Genomic DNA, 24,407 nt, shown 5'->3' with positions numbered 1-24,407 from the left:
TTTGAATGACAAGCCAGATTATGCATGGGAGCTGCATGAACAAGATACGAGTAACAATCAATACACACGCGCGCGGGCGTGCACACACACATATATATACACAGTACTGTGGATGTATTTAGGTTTGTAGTTAAACGGGATGAATATCAACTCACAAAGAATGATGTTGACGCAAACACTAGTCCTCCAAAGAATCCTGACAATCCTCCAAAGAGCAGAACGCACATTGCAATAAATCCTGCTAGGGCTGTCATGAAATTAAGAAACATGAAGAGCTGGTTTGGATAGTGAGATGAGATAGTTTTAGATGATTTGAATAAAATAGACACATTTGATTGTGGCATGACTAGCTTCCCCATACTCATGTTGTTTTGGGGTTTCCAAATTGATTTAAGATTTGAAGCCCACATACGCGCGCGCGCACATTTATATATATATATATATATGTATGTGCACTATTTCCAAGTTTCTATGAAAGGTAAAGAATGGTGGAAAAACAAATTCATAATAATTCTAGCAAAAGAGTCTCGATCAAAGTTTATATATATATCCTTGATTTAAAAAAAAATATATATAAAAAAAATAAAAAATAAAAAATAAAAAAACTAGGAGAAGATTTTGTAGGTCTTGGCCGAAACGATAATTTGTCTTAATCCTCCTATGGGTGCGAAGAATGCAATCATGAGGCCCAGGATGATCGACACCTGAAATCAAGCACGCATGCATGTTAGAGAATCTATATATAGAACACATGAAATCATCATGTGCTAGCTAGTAACATAAAAATATAGTAAAAAATATGAACATATAAAAATATTATAATCTTACCCAAGATGCGACCCAATGAAAGCTCCATGTTTTCGGTTTTCGAATGACGAGCCAGATTATGCATGGTAGCTACATGAATAAGATACAAAGTAACAATCAATACACACGCGCGCACGCGCACATACACACACATGTACAGAGTACTGTGGATGCATTTGGGTTTGTAGTTAAACGGGATGAATATCAACTCACAAAGAATGATGTTGACGCAAATACTAGTCCTCCAAAGAATCCTAACAATCCTCCAAAGAACGGAACGCACATTGCAATAAATCCTGCTAGGGCTGTCATGAAATTCAGAAACATGAAGAGCTGATTTGGATAGTAAGATGAGATAAAATGATTTTAGATGAGTTGAATAGTATATTGTTAGAATATTATTTTTTAGTATTATTATTATTTTAAAATTTGAAAAAGTTGAATTGTTTATTATGTTTTATATGAGAATTTAAAAAAATTGTAATGATGAGATGATATGAAACTATCCCTAAATTCAAACAGGGCCCAATTGGTCATTGAAACTTATAAAAGATTACTTCTTTACTAACAATACCCAAATAAGCAGTTGTAATTGGCATCAGCACAAAGAGCGAAGATTACTACGATTTTGGTTTTTTGTAGCATTCTTACCAACATATGTACTACGCCCAATGAGGCGTAGAGCTCGTCCAGGTGTGAAATGTAACTTGAGGACCAAAAATGACTCTAGCAAGTCGAATAGGGGCATAGCAAAAACCTGGAAAATTAAACAAAGTATAAGAACATCATGACCATAAAGTTGGCTATCTTTGAAAATCCATGGAAAAAGAACTATCTATCTATATATGTATATATATATAGATATATAGATAAATTTCACACCTGATAACTTCCTAGGACATGGAAAAACACCATAAGGTTCGCAATGGCAATAAGCAAACGTGGTTTTTCCAGTGAAACGAGAATATCGTCATCCACAGCGTTGCCAAAAGCCCAGAAACCAGATATTGAGACAGAGAGATAGCAGAAGGCAACAGTGATATAAGCCCAAAGGCAACCTCGCCACATTGGCTTCTTTGAGGGCTTCTGTGAAGATGAAGGGATTGTGGCCTGAATTTCTAGGGCCACACTGTGTGCTGCAAACGCAAATGCTATGGTCCCAAGTGCATTTAGAGCATCAAAGATTTGTCCCCCTGTTGAGTGAGATCGAACTCCATATGTAATTAAATTGTGATTATGACTGCCCCTAATGGTTGATGCCACAAAAGCCACCAATGAGTAACTGCATGCGAGGACATGAATTCAAACATAATCGTAATCATTAGTTTTGCTATCTCCTAGATTAATACAAAAGAGAAATACTCTAACCACAAAGTAATTACACAAAAATAATCTCACAAACTGACGTGGCATTATGTGGTTTATCAGATTGTAAAGTTACTTTTATTGTAAAGCAGATCTGACGGATCACTTAAAATCATGTCAATTTGTAGGATTACTTTTGTGTAACCCCTTTGTGACTGTAACACTCCTTAATACAAAAATGTAATTTAGATATGACTTGTCCTCGTGTGATATGAGTTTATAATTTTTTGGTTTTTTTATAAAATCAAATAATTAATTAATGGAGAGAAATCAAGAGTCTTTTGTTGTTACGTACCATAAAGACATCACTGCAGCAAGTAGGGAAATTCCTTTCAAGGAATTAAAATTAGGGGTTTGGGAGATAACAAGTTGCAGGCAAGAAAAGATGAGGATGAAATATGTTTGTCTAACACCATTAGCGCTCGGAATGAGCAGATCAAAGAACTTCTTCAACGACTTCCCGCCTGTAACCGAATACACTATGGTTGTAGCCGCCTGAACGCAGGCTTGCTGAGGGACAACAATCCAGTACCCGAGTTTCTCACCAAAAGCATGCTGTCCCAATTCATGATACCGATCAAACCGCTTTCCGGGCACTGCTTCATGCAATTCAACCAGTTGCCACAACGAATAGAAAGTGATCAACCAAGAACCCAATATGGATACGATTCCAGGGATCCTACACATGATGATGATTTATTAATTAATCTTCCATGTTAATTATTATATAAAAGTATTATATAATTCAAAAGTATATAAACGTACGTACATTTATTATATCCAACCAAAATTAATTAATTCATGAGTAGGAGTAGGATCGAGGATACGTATATACCAGCCAAGTTGGGATATTGCAAATGGCAAGCCTAGTATCCCAGCACCCACCATAGCAGTAACATTGTGGAAGGCTGAGTACCACCACTTTGCTTTCCTGGATGCAGTTACTGGTAGCCATTTATTCAGATCTGCTTCCTGACCAGTTCCCCCAGTTTGAGCCTGATGATCTCTATCCACATTTGCACCGTTTGCCTGAATTTGGATTGCATAGCATTAATTATAAGATATATGACCAATGCTTTAACCATATATATATAGATATATTTATATAATAAATATATATATAGAGAGAGAGAGAGAGAGAGTTTTAGATCAAGTGAAAATATATTTGCATGGATAAATAAATCACACTAACCATGTTTGGATCGAGTCTCGGGGTTGCACAAATCTTCTTCAGCAGGGTACGTATTATCCTTTGCTGAGATCCAGTACTAATGCAACCAGCAAATTAATTAATGTACTGTAAAAAACTCTCCGAAACAGTCATGTTTCAGAGCATTAGGGTCAAAAGAAAACAAAAACAAAGAAAGATTTTCTTTTACAGTCGAAAGTCTAGGATGCATATATGCATGTTCTAATTAAGATCTGCGTGAACCCATGGCTAGCTAGTTCAAGAGTCAAGACCCAGATCATTTCCTTAATTTGCAAAAAACATATAATATCCTGATTAAGTCTCGATCGAACTAATATGCAAGTGTTGAACTAATATGCAGACTCAGCACGAATGACATTCTGATTTTCTCAACGACGAGGGCCGGGATTGCATCTGTATCTTCCTAGCTAGTTTTTTCCTGTTTTTCTTCACAAATTCAGAGGATACATAGTTCTTAATTAATTACTTCTACTAGAAACAGTACTACAAGAGAGAACGATTACTAGTTTGATTATACGTACCTGATCTTCTTCCTTAATTTCTTTATCCTCTTCCGTCAAATCGTCTATATTCGCCGTTAAAGCCGCAAGGGATATTTAGAATTTCTAGATCATAGCGAGGTTAGAAGGAAACATTCATAACCTTTATAAGAATCAGAATTAAATTCGCCGTTTTTATAGGAAGAAGTTGATCAAAAAGAATACAAATTAATAGTAGTAGTACTACTTGACGGATTGATCAGTAGGATCGATAAATCATAATTAAGATCAATATTAATAGCTAGGCATGCATGAGAACAGTATAATTAAAGTTTGGTTCGGATAATTATAACACTGATCTTATTCCATACAAGTTCTTTTTACATGATCAGATCACCCTGTCCAAAATTTATTTTTCATTTATATAGCAATAAAAATTACTCTTAATGTTATAAATGTAATACTACTAATACTACATGATTAACAATTTTGGAGGACGACCTGTCCTAGCCGCGCGTCTTAGAAATTTAATTATCTTGATTTAGAATAAAAAATAAAATAAAATAATCCTGTAATCCTTTTTTTTTTTTTTCCCTTGGCATTATAATCTTCATGTACGTGTACCTTTTCAAATATTCCACGGGTACTGTTAGAACTTCTCGACGTTGGATCGTTCTCGATCTTAATTAGTAGAAGTTTAGAACATGATCTAGCTTGCTTGCCCTCTTGACCATGATGATCTCCTGCATGCCCTAATATATACCAGTCTCCTGTCCTAACTACATAACCCATCTAACTGCCTCTAGATTAACATTTTAATATATATATATATATATATATATATATTATATGATCATTATGCATGCAAACTCCATCTCATCAATTTAATTAAACTTTAAAAAAATTGATTTTTTAATGTCAAGAAAACGAAGTAGTACTAGACTACATAACGTCCTCTCTCATTCATAAAACATGCATTTCATGATTTTACGAACGCAAATCCATAGAGGTAGGGAAGTGATGGAAGTGGAGTTGTACGTCTAGCTAGCTAATGAATCCGTACGTTAGATTAGTTCATGACAATTAAGAGTGAATCGATCCCCTCATGTTGTACTGATCATCATTTACCCCCGCAGCTAGCCTTCAAAAGAACGTGCGTTTCCACGTACATATTCTTTTAAATTGCTGTATCAATTGTTTTCTAATTATTAGTACTTGTCTAGAAAACTCAAGACATGAGGATTATATATAATTTATTTATCCTCACGTACGTACGTACATTCTAATATGTTCTTTTATAGCTTTTCATGTAATGGAGCGTACGTATCTCATCGATCCCTCCTAATTCATGATCTGTACCCATTGACATTATTATAGAGTATCATTTGTTCGAAAAGATAATAAGAAGTAGTAAATAATCTATGCACCATGCATACATGCAGCCTAAGGATCGACGGAAGTCTTGATCATGACCCACACTAGCTAGCTAGCAGCTTGAAGATCATGAACATTCTATGGATCCCACCCCCTTATAAGACTTTTGGAAAATCAACTAGATCTATTTAACCACACTTCACCAAGACAAACATAACCAATAATACTTTTAGTCGGTGAAGCTGAAGATCAAGCTGCCTTACGGAGAATCCAAGAACTATATTTTAGGAAAAATATGTTCATTTTTTTAAAATGATTCTGTTATTAATTGGGATCCATCTATCTCGGACCATTAAATTCGGATCCCTTACGTGAATTAGACTGTCCAATTTTTAAGTGAAATTCAAAGAATCTAATGGCCAGTGAGAGTTTGTGATCAGACGCACTTATTTTGGATCGGTGGCGGTACTACTACGTACAGCTAATGTGTCCAGCTAGAACAGACGAATCCCATAAACTTCCTGCATATTGAACAGCTAATTATAAGAAATCTTAATGCATGTCTATCGGCCAGGAAAAGATCACTAGCTTGCAGGCATGATCAGGGTCATGAATGCTCATTTATACACGAGAATAAAATTACGAGAATGCTCGTCTTCAACTGTGTGGTTCAGGATAAAGAGAACAACGTCTTTTATCTCATTTTATTAGTGTTATATCTATAAAAAAATTACATAAAAATAATCTTATAAGTTGACGTATTTTTATTTGATTTGTTAGATTTATTTTACAATAAAATTAATTTTATAATTTGACAAAACACATCAAACAACATCAGTTTGTTAGATTGATTTTATATAATCTATTTATAACTAGAGTATTTTTATATATTTATTGTTTTTATTTTTGAGAAATAAAAATGTAATATAATCGTGATGGATAATTTTACTGTTTTACAACATAACGAGAGTAAAATGGGAAAAATCAAGCACACGAAATCCAAACGAGCAGGCGAGAATTACTATAAGCCGCGCGCGCACTCTCACAAGAAGTCGCAAGAAATCCTACACACAAAAAGACGTTTTTGATAGGTGATCGATCACACACACACGGACGTCGGACACACCATTCACCGTCCAAAAACACAGTGGGACAAGCACAATTCGGTTAAAAATAAGCATATTCCCTCCCTCGTTCCTTTTCCAATCTACTCCCTCCCTTTGCAGTTCGCTCTGTATCCGTGTGTGTGTGTTTTTTCCGTTACAGATTTTCGCACCTTTCTTCTCAACGTTTCCAACGTCAGCTAGAGAAAGGGAGAGTGAGAGAGACACATAGGGACAGAGTGAGCCCGAGAAAATCCGAGGCCTTTTTCCTGGAAAATCGTAGCGGAGGAGGAGAGATGGATCTGTGGGCCTTGCATGTCAAGAACTCCACTCGAACCCCTATCTTGCTCAGAAACTCGTCTCCGGAGATACCCATATCCTTGAACCTGCGAAAAAAAGTCAATTCTTTCCGCAAAGTTGGGGATTGTGGGTTCTTTGAGGTCAGGGTTTTGAGAAAGCGCAGGGTTTTCACTTCTTCTTCGTTGGTTATCAGAGCTATGGCGAAGAAGAATCACGAAAACTCCGGTATACGTTTCTTTTCCTTTTTTTTCTTTTTTGCGTTAGAGTTCTGTTGCAATCCTCGTGAATTTCGGTTACTGGGATTCTCGGATTTGGTTTCAATCCTGGGTTTGTTTGGTTCGGTTGGTGTTTGTCTGATTTTCGGTTCGACATTTCCAAGGTTGACTTCTGTTTGGTAGCCAACATAACTTGAGAGATAGAATTGATATTTAGAATAGGTATATATTTACCATTGAGAACTGATTTGAAAGTGGAAGGGTTTTTTTTGTTTTTTGTTTTCTCCTTATGGGCGGAAAAGTATTTATTTACAGCAGAAAATAACTGATCCAGATCTACTTTGCGTTTCAGATTGCCTGAATTTTAAGATGTCCAAATAGTTTAAATTAATATGAGTTGAATATTTTATTACATGATCAAGCTCTTGTAATTTCTTCTTTCTTCCTATTATTTTTTGCTATTGCTATTTATAATTTATAAGGTTTAATAATGTAATGTGGAGAAGTGAGTTTTTGTATGCACCAATGATAGGAATTGGTTATATCCTGTATCCCTGTAACGCCCAATGGAAAACCCAAACCACATGGCTTATACTCCAAAAGGACTACTCAATGATACAATTGGAGCCTTATTGGAACCTTATAAAGAGTAAGAACTTCTCATTCACAAGCAATGTGGGATCTCATACACCACCTACCATTATCCATATCATATGGAGTATCACAATCTATCCCCTTAAATTCCCGACATCCTCGTCGGGCTTGTCCATCGTAGGTGACATGGCTCAAGTTCCACATTTCTGGTTGGGACTGGCTCTGATACCATTTGTAACGCCCCAATGGAAAGTCCAAACCACATGGCTTATACTCTAAAAGGACTAGTCAATGATACAATTAGAGCCCCATTGGAACCTTATAAAGAGTAAGAACTTCTCATTCTCAAGCAATATGAGATCTCATACACCACCTACCCTTATCCATATCATATGGGGTATCACAATATACCCCTCTTAAATTCCCGACGTCCTCGTCGGGCCTGTCCATTGTAGGTGGCATGACTCAAGTTCTACATTTCTGGTTGGGACTGACTCTGATACCATTTGCAACGCCTCAATGGAAAGTCCAAACCACATGGTCTATACTCCAAAAGGACTAGTCAATAATACAATTGGAGTCTCATTGGAATCTTATAAAGAGTAAGAACTTCTCATTTCCAAGTAATGTGGGATCCCATACACCACCTACCTTTATCCATATCATGGGGTATCACAATCTCTGATGCAGAACGAATTATTCTGCATTTCTTTTCTCAGTCATCCGAAAAGAATTTGACCTAGGGACAGCAATAATTTTGTTTTTATTCTTCCATAAGGTGTACTTTTTTTCAATCTCTTGTATTCCCTGATGATTGACGAGATTGGGAAAGCTGGTTTCTAAAGAAAATCTTGTATTCCTATGCATGTCACCTTATGAATTCCTTTGTGTAGTTTTATCTATATCATCATTTTCTTTTATTAAATTTCACAAGTCACAACTTTGCTTAATGCTTCAGCTTTGTTTTTAAGGTCTTTTCCTTGCCTCTGTGGCACCTTGTGCATGTATCACATTACAAGTAGTTGGAGGTGATTCTCACATATATGATTTCATTTTCTTTTCCCTCCAACTTTGTATTTGTTTAGTCATTACCAGTTCAGCTTAAAGTTTCACAGTAATTAGATTTGTTAAATTCGAACTTTGACAACTGTATAGTTAGCAAGCATGTACCTCGGGGCATGATGACTAATACAGAAAGTGGGGCTTCATGTAACCCTTGGCGTAAGCTTATGTGAATGGAAGCTTACTTTCTCTCCTCTAGTTGTTTCTATGGCACTAATAGTCTATTGCAGTCGTCCTTGATCATGTTGAATTATTTGCTATGATACATTTTTAAGGTTCAACATCATTGTTTCTCTGGGAATTATATTTATAGTTAATTTTTTTTGTCTGAAGACATTATGTGGTGGCCGTTTTCTCCTATAAGGTTCCTGTCTCTAGTCGGAACATTGATTTCTTGGCTGATAGCACCACCTCATATTTTTTGTTCTGAAATGTTTAATAATAAATTGATGCAAATGCAAATCATTGTTTCATGTTATTCATTAGCTAAATGAACATTTGCTTCGTGAATGATAATTCTCTTTGAATAAAGTAACTATGTGTTCTACCCCTTGGGAAAGATGTGTTTTGTCTCCACGTGAGAGTGACATTTTAGTGCTTGGTTGTTGTCCAAGTAAATTAATGGAACACTTGCAAAATAGTGTTAAATGCTAACTTTCATTTGGCATTAATCCTCCGTTTTGATGAAATAAACACAGGAAACGGTGATCGATCTATTCCAGAAGGAGATGGTGTGAAAAAGAACAATTCTTCTGATGGAAACAACTCCAATGACACTGCTTCCAATAAATCACACCGTATAAAATTGGACTGGAGAGAGTTTAGAGCAAATTTATTTGCTCGGGAACAGGTGATGCATTTCTTCTTTCTCGAATGAATGGTGTAGCTGTTGCCTTCCTGAAAATGAATGATATTATTTTGAAGGCCTAAATGTTTTAAGTCCGACACATAATGTGTTTTACTCTATGTGCGTAAACAATATTAAGGCGGTGAGTTACGAGCTTATGGATTGTCCCCATATATGTTTTGGGCTTGTTTGGTTTGTTTGTAGTAATCATAGGCTTTCCAAATGGCCTTGGGAAGATTAATTTGAGGCGTTCTTTAAGGATTTTCTGACATGCCCTATGAGCTGGTACTCGCATCAGATTTTTCTTTAGTTTGTTCATTGTTGCTTCCTGGCACAAATGAACGGTGTTTGTAATCATGATGTATGTGTTAGAAAGTCCAATTAAATGAGGTTGAGCTCTTTGCATAAAGGGGCTTCGAAATATCTGTCCATTTCCAGCTCCCCATGTCTAAGCGTGCAATGCTGGCACGGATAGTTGCAAACCATGCTCTGTTTTAAAAAAATATTATTATTATTTTATTTTTTTTTATGTTGGGGAAGCCCTCTCGAAAAATCAAATTATTGAGAATGTAAAATTTTGCTCTTCTACTTTTCCTAGAATATAAAATGTATACCTTGAATGTTATTTTGCAGTCAGAGAAGGCAGAGTCTGATGCTCACAGTGAAGGTGTGAAACCCCACGAGTCCAAATCTCTTGGCCTAAAATGGGCCCATCCTATTCCAGTTCCTGAAACTGGCTGTGTCCTTGTTGCCACAGAAAAGCTTGACGGAGTGCGAACTTTTGAAAGAACCGTTGTTCTCCTTCTCAGATCTGGAACCAGACACCCACAAGAAGGCCCATTTGGAGTCGTCATCAACCACCCTCTTCACAAAAAGATCAAACACATGAAACCCAGTAATCTTGATCTAGCAAGCACTTTTTCTGATTGTTCCTTGCATTTTGGAGGTCCTCTTGAGGCAAGCATGTTTTTGTTAAAAACCGGAGAAAAGTCCAAGCTTCCTGGGTTTGAAGAGGTGATCCCTGGCCTCTGCTTTGGCACTCGAAACAGTTTGGATGAAGCTGCAGGGCTGGTAAAGAAGGGTGTTCTTAAGCCTCAGGATTTCAGGTTCTTTGTCGGTTATGCTGGGTGGCAGCTGGACCAATTGAGAGAGGAGATTGAATCTGACTACTGGTATGTGGCTGCTTGCAGCTCAAACCTGATTAGTGGGTGTCTATCGGATTCTTCATCAGAAGGTTTATGGGAGGAGATTTTGCAGCTAATGGGCGGTCACTACTCAGAATTGAGCCGGAAGCCTAAGCAAGATATGTAGTTATTGGACGAGTCTATGGATGCTCACTAAATATAAATTCAATCCAAGAGTTGAAGCGAGACGCGTAATCAAACTATGAGTGAAGCCAATTGTACAGGAAGTTCTCTGGCTCTTCAAATCCATGGATCTTCTTTCTGTTTCTTAGCAACACTTCTCTCTTTTTGTTTTTCCCCATTTTCTCTTAGTTTTTTTATATTTTTAATTAGAGAATCTATATCTATATCTATATATATATATATATATATATATATTGTGTATTGACACTCTAGGTACCTCATTGATAATAAATTAAGCAATTACAAATCATATTGCTAGCCATGCAGTTTGTTTCCGGAATTGCTGGAGCACAGTGCGTTATAGCGATCCCTTTAATAAATTCAATCACAATTCAATAAGCTTGATGCAGCCTTCTTCATATGATAGCAAAGACGTCCGTCCACCTGGAACGAGAACGTGAATTGAATAAACTTGTTACGAATTGAGCCCCTCTTTCTTTGTAGGATCATGTGAAGGAACGCAGCATTGTTAATGATGCAGAAGTCAAAGTGGGAAAAACTGGCCTAGAATTTGAAATACATGAATCGAATGGTAGGGATTATTGCCACTGACCAACCTCGTTGACGTCTAGTAATATCCGCAACCATTTGTAAACATCAATGCTAGCCTATATCTTATTAGCAGCAACAGCCAACTCTTTGTGCAAAATTCCATTATTCCATCATCTCCATCGGCATCTATGAGTACTAATTAGTTAGATTTTGCATTTTTCTTTCCCAGTTTCAGATATATTATACCTTTAAGCTATTTCCCGATATCCCCCATATTGACTATTGAACATGAACTAGAGTAATTTTCTTTCTCACTCTCTTGGTTTGGATTTAAAAGATTCCGTATTGACAACTCATCTCTTAACCAAACGGTCATAACAAATTTTCTCATAAAATTTCAAATTCCTTTTGAAGATGATAAATAAAGGCAAACGGTCGGTACTTTTCAGAAGCAATTGATTTCATTTAGCTTTCCCAACATAAAAAAGGAAGAAATGGTCTAAAACTAAAATAAAATATATTTTATTTTTTATAATAATAAAAATATAAAATAAATTGATTTTATAAATATTTCATAATTATTTTAAATTGTTATAAATAAAATATATTTTTATTTGACATTTTTTATATAATTTGATTTTATAAAAATATTGTCATCTTGTAATATTATTATGAATTATATTATATAAAAAAACTGGGTATGTAATTTAAAAGATTATTATTACTTATTTATAAATATATTTATAAATAAAACAAATTATTATTAATATTATGCAATCATTTGTGAGACCCACATATATCTCCTCTCAAACAACTTAAAACCATCTCATTTCACTTCCAATCCAAACATATAAAATTTTCAAAAACTATATCAGCTCATCTTAACTCAAAAATCTCATTACTATTTATAAACCACCTCAACTCATCTCATTTTATCTCATCTCTCAATACAAACGGTGCCAATTGTGCGCAATAACAGAATAGCTCTGTTCTAAGATTTACTGCTCATGAAAAAGCTGGGTACTAATGCATGAGATTGTCGACAGTAAATTTCCATCCTGTGAGTACAATTAAACAAGGAGATCGAATATGATCACGGATATGTATATGTACCGACGGACTTCTATTGATTAAACCCTTTCCACTATACAAAGCAGCAACCTACCCAGACTCTCTGAGCAACCAAAGAAATGCCCAACTTGAAAGCAAACCCCCAGTAACAAAAACCACCAGAATTGCCTTCCTTTTTTCTCTTTTTCCATTTTTCCTTCTTTTTTGGTTTTCTGTCTTTTTGGAGAGGAGAGGAGGGGACCCAACTATAATCACCTCATTCTTGGTTAAACCTCCATGGGCCATGGCATATTATCTGACATTAAACCAAAGAAGGTTCCTGCTGGGTTGCAAGTTGCAGTAACCAGTCAGCAGAACAGCCAGGTCCTAGTTTCAGATTTTGGAAGTCACCGAACATTTCTTTAGTGGTCATTATCATAGTTTTTATTGGTCCTCGTCTTGTCAAGGCGCGCTTTACGTACTGCCTGTTGGATTCGTTTCTCGTGCTCTTTGAGCATGTCTTCAATGTTTCCCCCAGCAGGCATCAATGGTCCAGAGTAGTGGATTCTATTCTTCTTTGGTACATATCCCTGTAATTATTGGAGGAGTGATTGCCATTAAATGCGCAGGAGCGAGTAAACATCAGAAGATATATGAACGAAAGGAAATGACTATTTGGATTTGACCAAAACCATGAAAAAGAGTTAATAGACAATATTGGAAAACAACGCATAAGTTCTTCAGTTGATTAAATAAAATGTAAAATTAACGTATGCCATATATCCTTAAGTTGATAAATATATGAATAATAATTTTTCTTTTGAAATATGAAATATGAGCAGAAAGTTTACCATTTCAGGTTCTTTTGCAGACATTCCTTCATCCTTCTTTAGAGAAGAGTTGGATGGGTCCGGGGTTGCCTGGGGCATGTGAGGCCCCTGCATCTTTGACTCACCATTGCTCCGCGCAGCGGTTGCCATCTTATTCCATGATGATCCTACTGCACTATGGTGTACCGTTGAATTAGAATGAGAGAAGCCATTCTGGCTCGCTCCTCTAGGTGGCTCCATCCGGAACCCAGACCCACCATCCTCCAGGGGATCGTACTTGTGACTTGAGATTTTGGTATTTGAGTGTCTCTGACATGTTTATGTTTCCCATATGAGTGGAAGGCAGAAATGGGAAGTAAAAAAGGATAATAAACAGGAGTCTTGCAAGGCCTAAAGTAGTACCTTAAAAGAAATATCACCCTGGGCATTGAATTCTGGCGTTGGCACTGTCTTGGTATTTCTTGGACCCCTTCTAACATATTCTGAACCATGACCTTTTACAGTTTCAGCCTTTTGCCTGAAATCAAAAGAGAGGAAATTTATCACAAAGTCCAAATAAACTTGATCACATCACCTTCAGGAAATACGGGGAAAAAAGTAGGCCGAGATTATGGCATTGTCGAGCCAGAGGGAGTAGATATTTAACAAGTCCATCCAAAGCTTGAGCTATTCGTGGATGAACAAATAGACCATTTTCTTCCTGCTTCTGAACCTGAGAGAGAGAGAGAGAGAGAGAAAGAGGCCCCAATAGCACACCTTCTTGCTTCCTCATCTCGAAGCTTGGCATCAAACTCCTTGCTTGGAGGATATTTTGGTAAACTTGAAGGGTCATCAGGTAGGGGTTCTGTTTCGAAGAACTGAAATGGAAAAGTAAAACTTATACAACTATACCCAATAATTACGACAAAAACATAAATGAAGTTAGTAAAGGGTTACCTCGCTTCTTAGTGCAGAAGCAGCCGATACACGGTTCTCTGGTTCTACTGAAAGAAGATTATCAACAAGCACTAAAGCTGAAGAAGGAAAGTCTTTGAATGTCTCAGCAACACAACTCTTGTATTGGCGTTGAGGTTTGAAACTAGTTGCATGAGGCAATCTGGATCTCTGCCAGTAGTCCTCAGATGGTGACCCACAAAGCTTAAAAATCTTGTGCATTTGTTCCACCTGATGATAGTTGGGATGGTTTGTGACCATAAGTTAAAAATAATTGAAGGTAGAGATGATAATATATTAGCCCAAGTTCTGTAAAACTAGAGTATGCTCTTGGTTTTAAACGTTGATTAGAAGGCATATGTATTTAAAGTACGAAATGACACAATGAGCATAAATGGAAATGTTCATCACACATTTCCATAAGGCCCAAAAAAATAAAACATAAAAGAGATTACCTCCGTTCTCCCTGGCATAATAGGCTTCCCAGCAAATAGTTCTGCAAGGATGCAACCAGTGCTCCACAAATCAATAGCAGCTCCATATTCTGTATCACCAAGCAAAAGCTCAGGAGCTCTATACCACAGAGTTACAACACGACTAGTCAATGGTTGCTTTTGATTAGGCTCATAAAAGGTAGCCAGGCCAAAGTCTCCAATCTTAAGTACTCCGTTATTGTCTATCAAAAGATTTGAACCCTTGATGTCTCGGTGCAGGACACCACGACTATGGCAGTGCTCAAGTCCTCGAAGTAATTGTTGCATATAACATTTAATCTGCAAGCGCAGCACATAAATACCCATTTACTAACATCATTGCAAGTAAAGAAATGTGTGGCTTTAATGGAATAAGCACAAAAAAGGAAACTTCATTTCAATTTTTTCTATCTATGAAAATTAGTTGTACCAAATAGGTGTACAGTAGAGATACCCATATTTTCATTTTTTTAATACCCTATATTTTTATTTATTTTGCATCCACATAATGATTCAAAGAACGAATCAAATGGCCAGGAGAAAAGGAAAATGCCAACAGCTAATTATCATGGTGAAACAATGCCAGAGGCAAAATAAATACAATCAAAACCACGAAATATCGTGATAGTTTTTCTATGGTTTTGCCAATTCCAACTCAAGTTTTTAAAAGTGAAAGCTAGAAGCAAAGGTACCTGTGGTTCGGTAAACTTGATGCCACGTGTAGCTGCAAGCCCAGCAAGGTCGTGTTCCATGTACTCAAAGACAAGGTACAAGGTGCTTGACATCCTTGAAGTAACTAGTCCCTCAAGCTTCATAACATTTGGATGGTCAAGTTTACGCAGAACATGAATTTCCCTAGCCATGAAACGGACACTTTCTGGATCCATGTTGACAAATCGAACTTTCTTCAATGCGACAATTTTGCCAGTTTCAAGGTCACGAGCTTTATATACATTGCTGTAAGTTCCTTGTCCAATCTGCATCACATGTTAATTAACATATCGAAATTTATACATAAATCCTTAAGATTTATGTCCAAAATAGCATATCAAGATTTTCATTTATTGTCCTGTTCTACCAAATATGTTTTTCTTTCATCAGTTCATGTGTATTACACTCCTTTTTTTTATAAGTATGTATTACACTCCTAACAGATACCATTCCTCAAACGTTCCATGCACTTGAAAGAAAGTGATATCGATATCGATATATGATAAATGTGTAGAATTTTTATTGGTTCCCAACTCGTGGTTCATACGACATTGGCAGGTCCACGGAGGACTTGATCAAATACCAAACAATGAATTATTTTGAAACAGAGAGCAAAGATATCTCAAGAAAGCAGCCACTGAAGACAACAAACAAAGACTGTGTTCACTATTCAAGACAAGAGATTTTACTCATATCAGCGGCATATCAAAAAGGCCAAAGCTGCAATAAAGTGAATAGAAAGAACCATGAAAAATTAGAACTAACTTTGTCCAACTTCTCAAACGACTCTGCTCGTCGTGGCACCAACCCTTTGATGGCATCTCCTGCAACGGAAGTCAACCAAGACGGCCATCCCGCTAAATCTTTCTCCCCTTTAGCGCCACGGGGCGTGCTACCGATCCTAGACATCTCCGGATGACCTCTACTCGATCCCATATCCGTTGTTGCCCGTCTCTGATGATGACCATTGGTTGGTCTTTCCACAACCATACTTTTCTTCTCTTCATTGCTTGCTGCAATTAGGAACCCCGAACTCGCTTGTGAGGTTGTCCTAGCTATCGGACGCAATGAGCCATCAAGCCCTCCACCACCAACTACATCTACGACAGACTCCCCTCTCTTTGAGGAAACGGGAGCCACCGAGTTAACCGACGACTTGTTAAGCTCTTTCTCTCTCTCATACTCATCAAGTTTTTCGTTGTCTGAGGATCCTTTGGAGCAAATGCTGCCCATATTCTCACCTCGAAATGTTCTAAATATGTACAGCCACCCCTTTGCAAATATGTAACCATCAAACAAAATAGAAAACCCGCAATTATTTTCTTGGGAAACTCAGAGCTTCTAGTTTCTGCCAATCGTATCTTCTCAAATTCTCAATCTGGGTGCTCCAAAACCCAACCAAATCATCAATCGTATTAGAAAAAGAATCAAAATTCTTATTCCTTTTGCATAACCCAGACTCGCACTATTTATGATTGCTCTGCATTTTGATTAACCTTTCCAGAAAATTCACAATAAATGAAATTGCAGCACAAGTCCAGGAAGTCTCTTCCAACTGAAAATGCTCCGAATTTAGATGCCCAAATTGCAAAGTTTCAATCTTTCACGAAAACAGGGGTGGAAAGGTAAGTAAACAAAAGGATAAAATGTGATAAAGAATGTTACAGAAACTGCAAAATTGAAACTTTCTTTTTACAATAAAAAAGCAACAAACAGGAAGATAATTTGCAATGTAAAAACTTGAATACGAAAAAACCATACCAGAAATTCCCGCACACAACCCAAAAAAGAATAAAAAGTGAAAAAAAAAGGAAGAAAGATAAATGTTCTTCGTGCGCGGGAGTTTCTAGTTGACAGCCCTTTTCTGCTTTATTTCAGTTGAACAATCGATCAAAAGAGTCAAATCTAATTTCTTTTCTCCTTTTGTATAAGCCGAGATTAGAGATGGAAGGAAGCAATAGAAAATCTTAAAAATTTTAAAAATGGAAAAAATAAGGGTATTGAATATTGTTCTGATTCAGTGATTTGGAACGTGGGTCGAGAGAGAGAGAGAGAGAGAGAGAGAGTTTTGCTGGGGTAGGTTAAGCTAGAAATGCGAAAGACCAGAGCTTTTTGGGACTTGACAGCACGGAGGTTGTTTGGCGGACCCAGCTCTCCGAGAGAGAGAGAGAGAGAGAGAGAGGGTCTGCGGCCTGCCAGAACATGCATATAAGCATTAGTATTGGTTTATGCGCATGTATACGTAAAATCACTTCTTTTATATATCTATTTTATCATTTAAGTAAACTTCTCACGTTAATTTATGCATATTTGAATAATCATTAACTTTTTGTTAAAATTAATTTTTTTATATATATTTTATAATTAGCATTCATTATATATATTTAATATTAATAATAAAAATATAATAATAAAAAATATAATCTTTTTATATATTATATTAAAAATATAATAAAATAAAAAATATATATATAATATATCATAATAATAAAATAAATGTGCAAGTAAAAATTTATTGTATTGTTGAAAGAGGAAGAAATAAAAAGATTATGAGAGAGAGAGTGGGAAGAGAAAAAAATAATGATTAAAATATAATTTATAAGATAAATAATGATTATTTAAATTTAGATAAATATTATTTATAAATAATTAAATATTTAAATATATATGAGTTAATATGAAAGATTTTAAAATTATATTATGTAAATATGATTTTATATATACATATGTGTACATCAATACAAATATTCTTACAGGAAAAACAAAAGAAATGGATTCTAGTTGAGAGAGAGAGAGAGAGCGCATCGTCTATAGTATCTGCAGACGTGCGAAGCAGTACCTATGTACGCTTTGACAGATAGGCTCCACCACACTAAATTTTTTTAAAAAAAATAAAATTGGGAATTTCCTTTAAAAAAATCCCTTAACTGCCAAAGTAAAATTAGCAGTTTTTATTCATCATTTTTACCTACTATATATTATATTATTTTTTTTATTTTTAAATTAATTAAATTATTCTATTCGTCATTTATATATTATATATTTAATAAAAAAAATTAAAAATTATATATAATATATAGTGTAAAGATAATAAATAGATTTTTTTTAAAAATAAATAAATAAATAAACTCGATTAGGTTGCAGTCTGCACTGCTTGTAAGTTTTTAAATTAATTTATTTTTTCTATTCTTCATTTATATAACACATATTTAATAAGAAAATAAAATAAAAGATAAAAAATTATATATAATATGTGATATAAAGATAATGAGTAAAATTTTTCTTTATGAATGATCTTGAATTTTAATCCATGCGTAATTTCTTCGCAGTAATAAATGAGAGGTTAAAGCTGTAAGTTACTCTATCCATTTAGCGCAGTTGAAGAACGATATTGGCACATCTCTCAGACTTTACATCATATGAAATATCTCCTAGACTTTATCAAGACATGGAAAAACATATAAGTAGGGTCAATATCTAATTAAAAATAAATAAAACGGGAAGAAAAAGAGTCATTCAAGTGGACAGGTGTTGATAATTTGGTGTCGAAATTCGACAAAATAGCTAGTTTCAGTCTAACAATGTTCAGCAGAAGTATTCATGCAGGAAAATCCAAAAATGTCTTCCATTCGTCGCATCATAAGCTTGTGAACAACACGTGTGCTCACAGCCCTCATGCATGTAACCATGGTGTTGATCAGCTAGCACTACATGTCAAACCCAAAGCCCTCCTTTCTTATCTCCTTTCGTTCTTTCTATCTTTCTGTAATTTCTTCTCATGTTTCAATTGCCGAACCAGATCAAACAAATCTCTTTACTACTCTTAGCATTTTTGCGGGAAGCTTTTTGGGGATGGATTTCTTTAACTCTATCTTGAATTGGGTAGTGCCTCCCGCAAGCTTTGTGATACTAGCCTTCTCATGGCCAACCCTGTGTTTCATCAATGCCTGTGAGTGGCTTTACAGCTCTTTCTACAGTGAAAATATGGAAGATAAAGTGGTTATAATCACTGGAGCTTCTTCTGGAATAGGGGAGGTAAGTCTCCCTTTTTTCAGCTTTTGATTCGGATAATCGTATCGCTTTCCTTGTTTTTAATTGTCTTTAGATAATCATAATGCTATTATCTAGTTTTTTATTTTTAAAAAAAAAAATCCTGAAGTGGGAATCTTACGTTTCCAGCACGTCCTTATAAAAATTAAATTGTTGATACTATGACTTCACTTATTTAATAGAGATGAGACGATAGTTGAATGGTAGGTTAATTAAAATTAATTAATATCGAGAAAATGCATAGACAACATGATTAACATACGTGAGACCGACGGTTGGTCAAGTTCCATGATGATCGCAACAAGATTATACTTCATGATCACCAGTCTGGGTTAAATATTGCTCTAATTTCTACTAAAACTGGGGTCTCTTGTAATGATCATGTAAGGAGTTGCTCCCGTTTGATTTGATGATGAAATTTGGAGTAGGAACAGTTGTAGTGCTCATGTTGCGCTAACTTTCACGTACAAATAATTTTCCTTGTTAATTCAGACACAGACTAACGGTCAGACTATATTTGGCCATCTGTGAGTGCAGCAAATTGCATACGAATATGCGAAGAGGAGAGCAAATCTAGTATTGGTGGCAAGGAGAGAGCAGAGGCTTCGAGTGGTCGGTCAGAATGCAAGGGATATGGGTGCAAAGCATGTCACAGTTATAGCTGCAGATGTTGTCAAGGAAGAAGATTGCAGGAGATTCGTTAATGACACAATAAACTTCTATGGGCGTCGTATGTCTCACTCCAAATACTCTTGGACTCATTTTGACGCTACTTGAATCGTAATAAAACAAGCTTGTATCTGCACTAAAACACAACTAGAGTGCATTGCATTACTGCAGATGAAACAACTAATTGCAGTATATAGACCAATAATCGTGGGCGCTAGGCACTTTGCAATTTTCCATGCTCTCTTTTAAATGCTTGCATGTTGAAGAAAGAAATTAGTAACCAACATGTTGGTTAACAACTACATTGTAATATCCGGAGTAGTATAGGAAAGTAATGAATGGAATCTGATGTTATCTGGAAGGGATAACTGATAAGTTCTTGTGTCATACCCACCCAAAAAAAAAAAAAAATATCTGACATAATAGATAAACTTGTGTTAGATCCCACTTTCTCGGAAAATTACTGTAGCCTTCTCTTTTATTTTGGTTCTCTAATATTATCATTTTATCTCCAATTCTGCAGTAGACCATCTTGTAAATACAGCCAGTTTGGGACATACATTCTACCTTGAGGAAGTCACCGATACGTCCGTGTTTCCCCTGTTGCTGGTAAGGATTACAAGTTGCATGAGTAGTTAGGAAAGTAAGTGAAGTCGTCTTAAGACTGTTCTAGCTAGCTTGTCAAACAGTACTTTTGATACAAAATGCACTTTTGTTTTCAGTCACCAATCTGGGATATTTTTTGTTCTCAGGACATAAATTTTTGGGGAAATGTATACCCAACATATGTTGCTTTACCTTACATACATCAGAGTAATGGTCGAATCGTTGTTAATGCATCGGTGGAAACCTGGTTACCTCTGCCAAGAATGAGTTTATATGCTGTGAGTAGAGATGACCGAACCAATTGGCTTGTTTGACATTTTTGTTAGATGAATACTTGTTTCTTTTGTTAATTTTCTCGAGCACAATTAATTGATTTTCTTTTTTAATCACTAGGCAGCTAAGGCTGCTCTTGTAAACTTCTACGAAACACTGAGATTCGAAGTGAAAGATGATGTTGGAATAACAATTGCAACACATGGTTGGATTGGAAGTGAAGTGACCGGAGGTAAGTTCATGCTAGAGGAGGGTGCAGAGATGCAGTGGAAGGAAGAAAGAGAAGTAAGCTTTTAATTAATGGCTTTCATATCTCTACCAAGTTACTCTGTATTCAAGATGAAATTCTGCCATCCTAGACCTTCAATACACGTTTCTGTTTTAGGTACATGTAACTGGGGGACCTATAGAGGACTACGCAAGGTTAATCGTGGCCGGGGCTTGCCGAGGAGATGCATATGTCAAGTATCCAAGCTGGTATGATATATTCCTTCTTTTCAGGGTTTTTACACCCAATGTTCTCAATTGGACGCTCCGGTTTCTTCTTGCCACGCATGGCTCGAGAAGAGCTTCTCTCGTGGGCACCGGAAGGCCGCTTTTGGAGTACACTGGAAGACCTTTATTGGAGATGAGCCCCTCTCCTAAGAAACTTCTTGCTAGTCCCACCCACTACTCCCAACTCAGTCCCCTGCAGCAGCCAAAATGGGAATGAAAATAGTACTGATCTCCCCTGTAGATCGTGTTAGACCGATATTTTGTGTGCTTTGTTGTGTTCTCTAGCTGTCTTGCTGGAAATTTGTGACTGAGAGACATGTCTATACTTTGTTCAATAAACAATAAATGCCCCCTTAGGACTCTTTTCAGTATAGAGAGAATTAACCAACTTCTGCATGTACTAGCTAAGCTATTTCAGCTTCAAAAGATCTGGAATTAGCTCAAGGCATATCTGATTTGTTAGAATAAATTTTTGAAGTTTCTCTAAGGACCCGTTTGGTTGATAGACTCAATTGAGATCAACTCAATTCAGTTTAATTTTAAGCTGAGTCTAACATCTAAACACTTAATTATCAAATTATTAAATTCATCTCAACTCAAAATCTCAAATCCACAACTTTTTTCAATTCACGGGACTCAACTTTTTTAACTTCCAATCAATATATTTAAATTCATCTTAATATTTAAACACAAACTTATTTTAAGTAGATCTCATAAAATTTACTTTATTATTTTAATTTATTACTATTCGTAAATAACTCAATTCAATATCTAAACGCAAACTAACTTACCACAATGAAACAGGGCCAGGGGATGATGTTGAAAGAATTATGGTAAAGGTTGACTTGGACCGAGTAAAATAGGACTGTAGGAGAAGTGAATCAGCAGCAAGTTGCAATAGTGGAAAAAATAAGGTTTGAGTTTTTGTGGATAGCTCTCGCTTTTAGTTGATTAGTTAATTACCTTGGTCAAAACAATAAACTGTGCTATCCAAACCACAGCTTAATTATGATGGGTCAGTGGATGAGGTGGACCATTGAAGCCGGATCAATTCAAAAGTCAAAACTCCAGTTATTATCTAAATGGAAATTAAATTATTAAATTCATTTTTTCTCATCTATTTATCTTTTTAATTTTTAGATTATTTTTGAGTGGATTGATGATCTAAAATGGTTTCTATTTAATGCACAACATGGTTTCTATTGTTATATCCAATATTTTTAAAAAGAAAAAATGGAATCAGGAAAATCAAATAGTTCTCAATGGCCTTGCAGACAAATATTGCTAAATCTCTACGGATTGAACTCATTAAAACTAGCCGTTGGTTTTGAGACTATAAAATTTATGTATCGATCATCAACTTATGTGTATAAAATAAAAGTACTTGATATGAGAGTATATTAGCATTCGAGCCAGATAACAGATCATATTTATATACACGGAATTTAAATTTTAAAAGCCATGCACGTATAAAAAATCAGTAGTACTACTGTATAATATAATCTTCGACGCATATGCTGAAAGCCTGATCATCTCCTTCTTTCAACTCGCTGCCTTCCCATGTCCCACAATTGTCTCCCGCGAACTCCCAACATCCCGTCTCCAAGCCATAAGCGCCTACATGACCACTTTTATCATCCTTCAGTCCTTCATTTTCGGGCAACTTGTTTGCGATCAACTGTGCATCGATACCCAGACCAGCGTCGGAGGCCGCCTTCTGGACAGATCTCGGCGACATGCCGGGCTGAACACCAGAAGGCAACATAAGAGGGAAGTTGAGGTTGTCCGACGTCGATGGTCCGCGCAGGCAATAATAAGCAACATCGCGAGCCACCGCAGCAGCCTCGGGTGTGGCAAAGGAGCCGAGCCAGAGGCGTTCTTGGGAGCCGGGGACTCTGATTTCGGAGACCCACTTGCCCCATTTCCTTTGGCGCACTCCCCTGTATTTCTTCTGCTGAGATGTGCTCGCACCAGTATTAGCACCCCTCTCTTCGGAACAACTCATGCTGGCAAATTAAGAAGCAGTCCAGCGTGCAAATGGCAGGCCGGATCAGCAATCTTCCTAGAATAAGCTACTCGTGACGAAAGAAACTGAAGAGGTTGCAGTATATATAGGTTGAATAAATGGAAAGTCAGAGGGATTTATGAAAATGAATGGTGGAGAGTCGAGACCATACGAGAGGAGTCAAGATTTTCAAAGGTCAAGAGTGAAGGTTGGGCTGGGTTCAGTATCTGAAGGGAACAAAACAGGCGGTGGGTTTAGGTTTTGTTTCAAGTTGGAGTTGGACGGTTACGATGGTATTAATGATAACGAGCGAGACTTTAAAACATCCTACAAAACGTGTTGGAGAATTTGTTGCCACGCTCGGTCGACAAGATACTAGAAAGTACGTACAGGGACACGTAGATCGAGTAGTTTCGATTTTCAATTCGAAAAAACAAAACTTACGAGAACTGCAATAATTTTATAAAATTAAAATTTTAAATTGAGTGAATTCATACAATTAAATTATTTGTAAGTGACTCTACGTGATATATTGAATTATTTATAATCTACCATATTAAATCAAATCATATTAATTTATGAATTTAATTTTTAAAATTAGAAAAATAGGTAGATCCCACTGTTTTATAGAGTATATGTACTATTGGAGTACTGTTTACACACTGTTTATATAATGTTTACATACTGTTCATCATGTACTATTCATGTCAGTTTTTACTGTTTATTTATTGTTCCTTTAGTTAAGTTGATATTTTCAAAACTTAAGAGATGAAATATTTCGTTTGAATAGACAAAATTATTATATGGTACAACTTTAGATGAGATGTTTTTATCTGTATTGGCTAACCAAATTAGATCTTACATAAAATTAATCTCACAAACTGATATGATTTTATATGATCTTTTAATTATAAAGTAAATTTACAATCTGACGAATCATATCAAATTATCTTAATTTGTAAAATTATTTTTATATAATAATTTTATTGCTATTTTTTTTTTTTTAAATATGTGAGGAAAGAATATCCATGCCCATGTTGGTACAAGCACAAATGTCATGCATCCCATATATGGATCTCCGTCATCTATTTTTTTGT

General features: G+C 36.0%; 5 protein-coding genes across 5 annotated transcripts; 2 read left to right on the top strand and 3 right to left on the bottom strand.

Annotated features, from left to right (window-relative positions):
* Positions 1-598: 598 nt before the first annotated feature.
* LOC121252870 (lysine histidine transporter-like 5) lies at positions 599-3,625 on the bottom strand. The gene is made up of 8 exons (XM_041152700.1): positions 3,365-3,625; positions 3,008-3,201; positions 2,468-2,851; positions 1,690-2,089; positions 1,459-1,564; positions 1,021-1,112; positions 829-897; positions 599-704 (listed from the first exon to the last, which is right to left on the bottom strand). Exons 1-8 carry the CDS (start codon positions 3,365-3,367, stop codon positions 606-608), a joined length of 1,347 nt encoding a protein of 448 aa, XP_041008634.1. The 5' UTR covers positions 3,368-3,625; the 3' UTR covers positions 599-605.
* Positions 3,626-6,340: 2,715 nt separating this feature from the next.
* LOC121251965 (UPF0301 protein MAB_4928c-like) lies at positions 6,341-10,869 on the top strand. Its single transcript, XM_041151390.1, has 3 exons — positions 6,341-6,863; positions 9,208-9,359; positions 9,990-10,869. Exons 1-3 carry the CDS (start codon positions 6,635-6,637, stop codon positions 10,665-10,667), a joined length of 1,059 nt encoding a protein of 352 aa, XP_041007324.1. The 5' UTR covers positions 6,341-6,634; the 3' UTR covers positions 10,668-10,869.
* A 1,563-nt stretch (positions 10,870-12,432) lies between these two features.
* On the bottom strand, positions 12,433-17,378 carry LOC121251963 (probable serine/threonine-protein kinase At1g54610). The gene is made up of 9 exons (XM_041151388.1): positions 16,974-17,378; positions 15,978-16,812; positions 15,194-15,478; positions 14,484-14,801; positions 14,032-14,259; positions 13,852-13,952; positions 13,498-13,612; positions 13,117-13,404; positions 12,433-12,855 (listed from the first exon to the last, which is right to left on the bottom strand). Exons 2-9 carry the CDS (start codon positions 16,443-16,445, stop codon positions 12,688-12,690), a joined length of 1,971 nt encoding a protein of 656 aa, XP_041007322.1. The 5' UTR covers positions 16,446-16,812; positions 16,974-17,378; the 3' UTR covers positions 12,433-12,687.
* Positions 17,379-18,926: 1,548 nt separating this feature from the next.
* LOC121251964 (11-beta-hydroxysteroid dehydrogenase B-like) lies at positions 18,927-21,790 on the top strand. Its single transcript, XM_041151389.1, has 6 exons — positions 18,927-19,247; positions 19,800-19,992; positions 20,455-20,540; positions 20,684-20,815; positions 20,931-21,095; positions 21,196-21,790. The coding sequence occupies exons 1-6, from the start codon at positions 19,065-19,067 to the stop codon at positions 21,520-21,522; spliced, it is 1,086 nt and encodes a 361-aa protein (XP_041007323.1). The 5' UTR covers positions 18,927-19,064; the 3' UTR covers positions 21,523-21,790.
* Positions 21,791-22,539: 749 nt separating this feature from the next.
* Positions 22,540-23,322, bottom strand: LOC121251966 (ethylene-responsive transcription factor ERF020-like). Its single transcript, XM_041151391.1, has one exon. It carries the CDS (start codon positions 23,308-23,310, stop codon positions 22,792-22,794), a length of 519 nt encoding a protein of 172 aa, XP_041007325.1. The 5' UTR covers positions 23,311-23,322; the 3' UTR covers positions 22,540-22,791.
* Between the last annotated feature and the right edge of the window lie 1,085 nt (positions 23,323-24,407).

Source organism: Juglans microcarpa x Juglans regia, chromosome 2S, assembly GCF_004785595.1.
Source record: "Juglans microcarpa x Juglans regia isolate MS1-56 chromosome 2S, Jm3101_v1.0, whole genome shotgun sequence".
In the NCBI taxonomy this organism is placed as follows: Eukaryota; Viridiplantae; Streptophyta; class Magnoliopsida; order Fagales; family Juglandaceae; genus Juglans; species Juglans microcarpa x Juglans regia.
The sequence above is the reverse complement of the archived record's forward strand: the minus strand, read 5'-3'. Positions and strand labels throughout refer to the sequence as shown.

Bases quoted from the DNA above. Each gene is read 5' to 3' on its own strand.
- LOC121252870 (XM_041152700.1), bottom strand. The intron at 898-1,020 runs GTGAGTTGATAT...TTATTCATGTAG, and splicing joins TTGCGTCAACATCATTCTTT to CTACCATGCATAATCTGGCT. The intron at 705-828 runs GTAAGATTATAA...GCTTGATTTCAG, and splicing joins TTCATTGGGTCGCATCTTGG to GTGTCGATCATCCTGGGCCT.
- LOC121251965 (XM_041151390.1), top strand. From the start codon at position 6,635: ATGGATCTGTGGGCCTTGCATGTCAAGAACTCCACTCGAACCCCTATC. The intron at 6,864-9,207 runs GTATACGTTTCT...AAATAAACACAG, and splicing joins GAAGAATCACGAAAACTCCG to GAAACGGTGATCGATCTATT. The intron at 9,360-9,989 runs GTGATGCATTTC...GTTATTTTGCAG, and splicing joins ATTTATTTGCTCGGGAACAG to TCAGAGAAGGCAGAGTCTGA.
- LOC121251963 (XM_041151388.1), bottom strand. From the start codon at position 16,445: ATGGGCAGCATTTGCTCCAAAGGATCCTCAGACAACGAAAAACTTGAT. The intron at 13,613-13,851 runs GTGTGCTATTGG...TTTTGATTTCAG, and splicing joins CGAGATGAGGAAGCAAGAAG to GCAAAAGGCTGAAACTGTAA. The intron at 13,405-13,497 runs GTACTACTTTAG...TAAACATGTCAG, and splicing joins AGGGTGATATTTCTTTTAAG to AGACACTCAAATACCAAAAT.
- LOC121251964 (XM_041151389.1), top strand. From the start codon at position 19,065: ATGGATTTCTTTAACTCTATCTTGAATTGGGTAGTGCCTCCCGCAAGC. The intron at 19,248-19,799 runs GTAAGTCTCCCT...CTGTGAGTGCAG, and splicing joins CTTCTTCTGGAATAGGGGAG to CAAATTGCATACGAATATGC. The intron at 19,993-20,454 runs GTATGTCTCACT...CCAATTCTGCAG, and splicing joins AATAAACTTCTATGGGCGTC to TAGACCATCTTGTAAATACA.
- LOC121251966 (XM_041151391.1), bottom strand. From the start codon at position 23,310: ATGAGTTGTTCCGAAGAGAGGGGTGCTAATACTGGTGCGAGCACATCT.